The sequence below is a fragment of the Maylandia zebra genome, linkage group LG16, assembly GCF_041146795.1.
Source record: "Maylandia zebra isolate NMK-2024a linkage group LG16, Mzebra_GT3a, whole genome shotgun sequence".
Taxonomy (NCBI): Eukaryota; Metazoa; Chordata; class Actinopteri; order Cichliformes; family Cichlidae; genus Maylandia; species Maylandia zebra.
In genome coordinates, this window is record NC_135182.1 from 36,593,414 (window position 1) to 36,603,125 (window position 9,712).

The window sequence follows — 9,712 nt, forward strand, 5'->3', positions numbered from 1 at the left end:
AGCCTTTCATTACAGAACTTACCCTCACAGTGCAAACGCGCGCTGTGAGGAGCGGAAGCCTTAGCAGCTTCTAAACACTAGGGTGAGATCCGGTTTCTTGGTTTTCAAAATAAAATACAATTAAAAAAAAGATAAAATTTACACTTAAAATAATAATTAAGAACAGGTAAGTGCATGTTTTTCCAGATGTATTTGTAACTCCGTTACACATCCCTCCATCCATCCATCTATCCATCCTTTTCCTCTAATCCATTTTCAGAGTTGCTGCAGGTGCACATTAGAAGAAAACTTAGGAAAATAATACTAAAATCAAATCAAAATCAAATTCAAATTTTATTTGTCACGTACACAGTCATACACAGTACGATATGTAGTGAAATGCTTGGACAACTGCTCGTGACCTAAAGAAAACAAAAAAGGAAAAGGCTATGAATAAGATAGGAAATAAATATGAAAAATTAAAAAGGGTAAATTTAACTAAGAAGGAATAAAATATAAATTAAGGTTAAAAATGAAATAACTGTACAACACAAATTAGAATGAAGGGTAAATTTAACTGGGAAGAATAAGATAAAATATATAAATTAAAGTTGAAAATAAAATAACTGTACAACAAAATACACAATATAGAACTATATAAGAATGTATGAAGAAATCTAAATATAAATAAATATATACACAATAACAGCAGCTGTACAAGTATTAACCGGAAATGAAGAATATAGTGACCAGTGTTGTGCAAAACCAAAGTCCAGAAAGTCCAGTGTGTGTGTAAGAACCATATGTGTGGGTCAGTACTGTGTGGTGGTGTGATTGAGAGACCGTATCGCCTGCGGGAAGAAGCTCCTCCTCAGTCTCTCTGTGTTGGTCTTCAGGGAGCGGAATCGCTTTCCTGACCTCAACAGAGAGAACAGTCTGTTGTTGGGATGGCTGAGGTCCTTCACCATCTTCCTGGCCTTGGTCCAGCACCGCCTGCTGTAGATTGAGTGCAGGTCAGGGAGCACGGAGCGGATGGTGCGCTCAGCTGACCGCACAACCCTCTGTAGAGCTCGTCTGTCCTGCATGGTGCTGTTCCCGAACCAGGTTAAGATGTTTCCCGCCAGGATGCTCTCTATGGTGCACGAGTAAAAGTTCCTGAGCACCTTGGAGGGCAGTTGGAAGTCTCTCAAGCGTCTGAGGTGGTAGAGACGCTGACGGGCCTTTTTCACCACGGTGTTGATGTGACAGGACCATGACAGGTCCTGCGTGATGTGAACTCCGAGGTATTTGAAGCTGTCCACTCTCTCCACTGGGCACTCGTTGATGACGGGGGTCTGGTAGTTCCTCTCCTGCTTAGTGCTGAAGTCCACTATCAGCTCCTTTGTCTTACTGAAGTTTAGAAGGAGGTTGTTCCTCTGGCACCAGTTCTCCAGATTCCTAATCTCCTTCAGGTAGGCCGTCTCGTTGTTATCAGAGATCAGGCCCACCACGACGGTGTCGTCAGCAAACTTGATGATGGTGGTGGAGCTGGTAGTGGCCACACAGTCATATGTGTACAAAGAGTACAGCAGGGGGCTCAGAACACACCCCTGGGGGGCTCCAGTGCTGAGAGTGGTGGAGGCTGAGACATGTCCGCCCATCCTTACTGCCTGTGGTCTGCCAGTTAGGAAGTTGGAGATCCACTGACACATGAGCTGAGTCCCAGATGCTCCAGCTTGGTGGTGAGTGTGGAGGGAATTATGGTGTTAAATGCAGAGCTGTAGTCTATGAAGAGCATTTTAACATAATTCCCCCTTCTAGTGTCCAAGTGAGTGAGTGATGTGTGGAGGAGATGAGAGATGGCATCGTCTGTGGAACGATTTGGACGGTAAGCGAACTGTAGTGGGTCCAGTGTGTCTGGTAGTGAAGAAATGATGAAGTCTCTGACCAGGCGTTCAAAGCACTTCATCACTACTGAGGTGAGGGCTACAGGGCGATAGTCATTGAGAGAAGCAGGGTGGGGTTTCTTCGGGACAGGAACAATGATGGACTCTTTGAAGCATGTGGGGATCACCGACTGAGGTAAAGAGATGTTGAATATCTCAGTGAACACAGGAGCTAGCTGGTATGCGCAGTCTCTTAGGATACGACCTGGGATGCCGTCTGGTCCTGCTGCTTTCCTGGTGTTCACTCTCTTGAAGGCTCTCCTTACTTCATGCTCGGAGATGACGAGCACGTTTCCGGTGCTGGCAGTATCTTCCTGTCTGCAGCCGTTAGCGCCGCTAACACTAGCATTGTTGGAGACCTTAGCTGCAGCCTCGAAGCGAGCATAGAAAGTGTTCAGCTCGTCTGCCAGAGTCACGGCCGCGTTCGTCATACCGGTTGTTGGTGCTTTATAGTCCGTTATTGTCCTTAGTCCCCGCCACAGGCTCCTAGAGTCACTCTGTTGGAGTTGTGACTCTAGTTTCCTCCCGTAGCGCTGCTTCGCCTCTTTCACCGCCCTCCGCACGTTATAGGACGCGGCTTTGTACGGGTCCATGTCCCCCGTCGTGAGTCCCGTGTTGTAGGCAGCGGTGCGGGATCTCAGAGCGTTGCGGATGGTTTTATCCACCCACGGCTTCTGGTTGGGAAACGTTGTGATATTCTTTGTCTCCACGGTATCATCCGCTAGTTTCCCGATGAATCCCACAACCGCTTCCGTAAACACGTTGACGTCATCGTCGGAGCTGTTTCTGAACATGCCCCAGTCTGCGTCATCGAGTGCGTCCTGTAACGCGGCCACCGATTGATCCGTCCAGCGCGCGACCTTCCTCTGAACCGGAACTTCCTGTTTCAGCCTTTGTTTATATTTTGGCATGAGGAAGATGGCGGCGTGATCAGATTTGCCAAACGGGGGGCGGGATTGTGCCTTGTAGCCGTCCTTGACCGTAGTGTAGCAGTGGTCCAGTGTCCTTTCACCCCTGGTGGGGCAGGTGATGTGTTGATAAAAGTTCGGCGCTGCGCGTTTGAGGTTGGCGCTATTAAAGTCCCCCGTCACAATAAGCGCAGCGTCCCGGTGTTGTGTCTGGTGCTGTGTGAGTGCCTCATGCAGCTCGCATAAGGCGGTGACCGTGTCCGCTTGTGGTGGAATATAAACGGCACTTACAATGACCGATGTAAATTCCCGAGGTAGATAAAAAGGACGACGCATGATGGACAGTAGTTCCAGATTTGGTGTGCAGGAGCGTGTGAGAGGAACAACGTTCGCACTGTTGCACCAGTTGTTGTTCACCATTAAACACACGCCGCCTCCCCTTGACTTCCCCGAGTCCCGTGTCCTGTCCATGCGGTGAACCGAGAAGAACTCGGCCGGCTGGATGGCGTGGTCCGGCACCGCTGGGTTCAGCCATGTCTCGGTGAAGCAGAGGAGATTGCAGTCCCGAATGTCTCTCTGGAACTTTATCCTGGCCCTGAGGTCGTCAAGCTTGTTCTCCAGTGACTGGACGTTGGCGAGCAGGATGCTAGGCAGAGGTGTGCGGTGTGCACGAGCTCTCAGCCTGTTCCTGACGCCGGCTCGCTTCCCTCTAGGCCGCCGCCGCTTCCCTTTGTTCTCCCTCGAGATCTCACTCGGCATGATTATTAAAATACATGATTATTGTTACTCTTACTAGAGTAATTTTTAAAAATCCTCTGATAAGCATCCTCTAAAAGGGTTTAAAGTTGCCCATTGTTTTCTGTCTTCTTGCTGCAGCAGATGGGCACTAGCAGAACAGTCTGTGTTCAGTACACATAGAAGGCCACTAGATGGCAGAATAGACAGACACGGGGATGATAGGAGGGGAGGAAGAGGAGGTATGAGGCAGCTCTGCAGGAGAGATGAGGAAGATAGCTCAGTCAATGATCACTTTATTATCAGGTCAACAGGTTAATTCATGGATGTAAACAGGAAGTGATGTCAGTGTCCTCGCCTCTGGCCCTCGAAACTTCAAAGAAAATTTGAAGAACGCGAGTACAGACATTCACCACATTAGTGATGATAAGCTCTGATTTGGATTAAAAAAGCAGATAGAAGAAGACTTCTATTAATGAAGAAATCAGAAGAAATCAGTTGCAGCTGAGGACAGCACTCCCACCTTCACAGGAAGGGTAAGAGACCAACAGAGACAGACAGAGTCACACAGAGACAGTTTAGTGCTTATCAGTGTGATGATAGATGTGACTGAACCTGAGGAAACTAAGATCTGCTGTTTTTCTGCTGGAAAATAAATCATGTAGTAAAAAATGACAACTGAGTGAAAGACTAAAAGTAAATGAAACCTTTAATTTTGGGGACAGACAGCTCCTCTACCATCCACCAGGAGGAGCTGCAGCATCTATTGCCCTGTCGTGTTCGGGGTGGGGGACAGAACTACTTCACTATGCAGTCCTGTCGGCGGCTCAGACTGATGTTTCCATCGGTCTCTGAGTCAAACCGAGCTCCTACACTCACTCGCTCATTCACTTCATTTACTAATGTGTATGTGCCCAGAAATAGTCTCACTCTGCACAAAGAGAAAGAGTGCAAGAAAAATTATGCAAACTGTGTGAAATGTGCACACTGATTAGTTTTGCTCTCATAGTTATGGATCTGCTAGTGCATAGGTGTCAAACTCTGGCCCGCGGGCCAAATTTGGCCCGTAGCCTAATTACATTTGGCCCGCGAAGCCATACAAAATTACTATTAGAGCTGGTCTGCTGGTATTATACAGTTCATGTACTGCTAATACTACAATTCCCAGAATGTTCTGTTGGTGTTTTGGCACGTCAGTCACGACAGGACCCATTAGCACCCTCTCCTCTGTTGACCATAGTCATAGCAACCATGCAAATATTGCCATGCTACCTATCCCAAAATGGCAGAAAGAAAGGCAGAAAACAGGAGCTTTCTGGACAGGTGGGAGAATATGATGAAAATTTGATAAATGATAAAATGATAAAATTTAATTCAGAAGGCTGCAAATACAATTTTTATTTAAGAAATGAATTCCACTGATGTGTTTTTTAATTGGAATTTCGATTTTGCATATGTGCAATATTAAGTTATATATACGTTTATATAAGTTATATATTGTTTAGTATTGAGCTTTGCTTGTTTCATATTCAGTTTTTCAGACTCAAACTTGTTTGTCCTGAGTCCTGAGCAGCTCGTTCAGCAGTGGACTTTTACACCCACAGTGTAGGAAGGAGTGCTTACAGCAGCTGTCAGACTCTATAATGCAGTTTAAAAAATTCTTTTGGTCATCTTACTCACCAGCCTGTTTGTTTACTGTACATTTTATAGATAGCTCTGTAGATTTTCTCAATTTTTCTATACATATTCTGTACCTGTATATATGAACTTTGGCTGCCTATATTTATAGGACCTTGTGTCTTCCTTTTATATTTTATTTTCCTGTGCTGTAAGAGCTCTGGAACACCGAAATTTCTCATCTGTGGGATAATAAAGGTTTATTCTATTCTATTCTATTCTATTCTATACCTTGAGTACATTTCTGACCCTGTACTTGAGTAAAGAAGAATCATAAGTACTTTAAGGAGTATTTTCTAACAAAAGTATCTGTAATTCTACTTAAATGCAGAATGCAAGGACTTGTGCCACATATGGTATTTTACTTCCTTGCTAACAGGAAGTGGTGAAGCTGAAGGTGTCTCACTGCTCAAACTGATGTTCAGTCAGCATCCGGACGACATGAAGACTCCAGCTGTCTCTCTGCTCCTCGGTGAGTCAAACACAGCTCCTACATCCACCCATCCATCATCATCCACCCATCATCCATCCATCCACTGACTGAGGAACCAGAGTGAGTCCAGGTCCAGTTGAAGGACAGTTGATGAATGAATGCTGGGAGTTTTTGGTTTCTTTAAATGAGCGTGAAGCAGCTGATCCACCTGACCTTCAGTGACCTCTGACCTTTACTGACCTGTGTCCTGTTGCAGGTGTGTGTGTGCTGCTGCTGTCTGCACTGGCTGTTTCTGCAGGTGAGTTGAAGTGAAAACAATCAGAGACTCCAAAAGATCACAAATACATTTACTGTGTGTCTGTGCTCAGTCTCTCTGCAGGTCAGTCCAAACCTCCAGCAGATCTTCAAAAATTACGCTTCTTCTGTGTCTCTGAGTTGTGTTGATGATGAAGGAGAGACAGCTGATGGATGGCTGGTGAAGAGGAGTGGAAGAGGATACACTGTGGACTGCAGAGCAGATGCTTCAGCCTTTTGGAGGAAGTTTGATTCTTTCTGTGTTCTCGACATGTCTGATTCCTTTAATGGGATTTTCTTCTGTGAAAACTCATCTGGACAGCAGAGCGATGAAGTCTCCATCAATGTAACAGTAACAAGCTGTAAGCTGCTCCCACCTGTCTCTATATGTCTGTATGACTCTGATCTGTTGGTGTACCTTTGTCTCTACATCACTCTGTGTGTGTCTCTGTTGATCAGGGTTTGGTACAATCCTGGAGATCCCTGCACTTCCTGTGAGGGCAGGAAGTAATGTCACTCTTCGATGCAGACATAAATTCCTGAGTCGTGAATATAATCACAGATATTCAGCTGAATTCTACTTTAAAGGAAGTCGTGTTGTTTCTGAACATCAATCAGAGCTCCTCATCACTAATGTCCAGAAATCTGATGAAGGTTTCTACTCATGTTTGGTTGATCAACATTGGAGATCTCCTCAGAGCTTTTTGAGGGTCAGAGGTCAGCACACTGACAGCACTTCCTATTTAAAGACATGAACTACAGACCTGATAAAAGACTAATCACTAACTAAACCACAATTCTCTCTCCTGCAGAGTCTGATCCCAGTACAGCTCTCCCTTCTCCTCCTCCGACTGCCTCTTCCACTCCTCCTCCTCCACTTTCTCTCAGTCATACTCAGTTCAAATTCTTGTGTTATCTACTGGCCTTCTGTCCATACTGTATCTCTGCTGGTCTGCTGATGTACATCTGCTGCAGCAGGAAGTTGGAAAACAAGCCAGCCATCACCATGGAGATGACCCAGAACAATGGAGGCGGTGACAAACTGGATGAAGAGTGGGAGGTCATCAGTGATGATGTCACCACCGAGCGTTATGTCTGAGCTTTTGTTTGAATAGTGGATGATCCTGAGTGTTCATGGATTCATGTGTTCTTCAGGGTTGTAGAAGTGGGGCTTTCACTTGGTGTTGGATCTTAGTGCAGTAATGTAACACGCATAGCGGTGTTTTGTGTAGCTTATCAGTGTAGCCAGTTAATTACAAACTTTACATAACAACTTATAATGTAATCTTCATGTTCTTTGTCCAAAGCACATGCTCTGTGTATCTGTGTACTCGCTAATTTATATTCACAGTATTCACTCACTGTGTCTTTAGGGATTTGCTAGCTTAGATTGTAGCCAACTAGCTAGCAGCATGGCCTTTTCACCTGTCCCTCCTGCACGTTCCTACTCAGGCGTAGGTCCCAAGCAGCCACGGAAACAGGGTGGCTGGGTGACGGTGAGGAGGAAGCATAGTCCTAAACAGAAGCCCCAGGTACACCACCAACCCGTTTATGTGTCTAACCGTTTTTCCCCACTCGGCGACACACCCGCCGGGGGTCAAACTCTGGTAATTGGCGATTCTGTTCTCAGACATGTGAAGCTAGAGACACCGGCAACCATAGTCAATTGTCTTCCAGGGGCCAGAGCAGGCGACATTGAAGGAAATTTAAAACTGCTGGCTAAGGGTAAACGTAAATTCAGTAAGATCATAATTCACGTCGGCAGAAATGACACCCGGTTACGCCAATCGGAGGTCACTAAAATCAATATTGAATTGGTGTGCAACTTTGCTAAAACAATGTCGGACTCTGTAGTTTTCTCTGGTCCCCTCCCCAATCAGACCAGGAGTAACATGTTTAGCCGCATGTTCTCCTTAAATTGCTGGCTGTCTGAGTGGTGTCCCAGAAACGATGTGGGCTTCATAGATAATTGGCAAACCTTCTGGAGGAAACCTGGTCTTGTTAGGAGAGATGGCATCCATCCCACTTTGGATGGAGCAGCTCTCATTTCTAGAAATATGGACAATTTTATTAAACCCCCCAAAATATGATTATCCAGAGTTGGGACCAGGAAGCAGAGTTGCAGTCTTACACGCCTCTCTGCAGCTTCTCTCCTCCTGCTACCCCCCAAAAACCCATCCGCTTAGAGCAGGGCTCTAGAGTGTGACCAATTTCTCAATGGTGCGACTAAAAAACATACCGCATAGGTGCGACCAGCTATTCGAGTAGACAAAAAAAGGTCTCAGCAACTCTGAAAGTCTCTGTGTGGCCAACAGCAGAGAGGGCGGGACCTCTGAGACGCCCAAGGTAAGATGTTCAGATATTGAGATGTTCAGTTCGAAGCCTTTGAGCCATTTTTAATTTACACTTTCTTTTTATTTTATATATCTTGAGATATTTTAAATGTAAATTTGAGTTCAGTGAAGCACTTTAAGCACAAGAACTTTTTCAGTACCGTATTTTTAGGCCTATAAGATGCACTTAAAATCCTTTCATTTCCTCAAAAGTGTGTCTTATGTATGAATTATGGTTGTGCTTACTGACCTCGAACCGGTTTTATGTGCTACACGGCGCTCTAAAATCTGTCAAAAATGTTTTAGTATGACTTTGCTAAGCTATGAAGCTGCACCGCTTGATGGATTGTTGGAGCATTACGGCTACTGTAGTCAGGAGCCTCACGGAGTAATACATACCGTGCTTCAACGTAATATTAACGTATTGTGTGTGTATAAGGACCCGAAAATGGCTCCAGTTAAGAGACATGCTTACGAAGCACATTTATCAGTCACTCAGTAGAACATGGGAATGGAGCAGCTGCCAAAGAATTCAACATTACTGAATCAATGGTACGGAAGTGGAGGAAGCAAGAAGAATGAGTTGAGTAAAGTCTGACTTATTTGACTGTTTGGTTTTGCTTACGGTAACTTATCTTTCTTGTAGAAATGTGCTCCAAATAAAGAACTTTGTGTTGACAAGACTGTTAGTTAATCATTTACAAATCAATATTGTCTGTATGGACAGCAATAAAAAAAAGTGAACGTGTAAAGCTGCGGTGTTAAGCAATGTGGTTGAAAAATTTGGGTTCACCTAACTTTTGAACTGGTGCACCTAAGAAGAAAACATTAGGCACACCAGTGCAAACCGTGGCAAAAAGTTAGTTAGAGCCCTGCTTAGCGACTGTGTCAGCTCCCAAACAGACAAAACACAAACTAAAACTAAAGACCATCATTTTTTAAACATAAAAAAATCACAAAGAAAGAACAATACAGTATCCACATCTGATCTAAAGAGTAAAACAGTGAAATGTGGATTATTAAATAGTTAGATCCAAGATGGCGGCGCGTGAACAACGCGAGGCTCAGTGTCTCTCCAGAATCTGCTATTTAGCGGTTTTTTATCTACTTTTAACCGGATTATTCGTCCAGAATTGCTGTGCGTTGCTGACCTACAGCAGACAAGAGCTTCTGGACATCTGGACTCACAACTCCAACAGTTTTATCGCCGATCTCCGACTCATCCCAGAGATCTCCAGAACACCGGAGGCTGCCCACTCTCCCCGGCTGGGCGGAAGTGCACACAGACGGCGCCGAGATCGTAAACAAAGGCGAGGTAGGCGCGGAGGGCTACGGGCTAAGCTAAAGCTAACACCACACCGGCTGCCTTTACCCAGTATTTTTCTCGCCAATGTCCATTCTCTGGCAAACAAAATGGATGAGATACGG

At 45.1% G+C, this 9,712-nt stretch overlaps 1 protein-coding gene across 1 annotated transcript; it reads left to right on the top strand.

The window, feature by feature from the left end:
* Nucleotides 1-4,815: 4,815 nt before the first annotated feature.
* Nucleotides 4,816-8,956, top strand: LOC101479148 (uncharacterized). Its single transcript, XM_004575567.4, has 6 exons — nucleotides 4,816-4,870; nucleotides 5,604-5,696; nucleotides 5,914-5,955; nucleotides 6,026-6,313; nucleotides 6,411-6,668; nucleotides 6,764-8,956. The coding sequence occupies exons 2-6, from the start codon at nucleotides 5,642-5,644 to the stop codon at nucleotides 7,048-7,050; spliced, it is 930 nt and encodes a 309-aa protein (XP_004575624.2). The 5' UTR covers nucleotides 4,816-4,870; nucleotides 5,604-5,641; the 3' UTR covers nucleotides 7,051-8,956.
* Nucleotides 8,957-9,712: the final 756 nt, after the last annotated feature.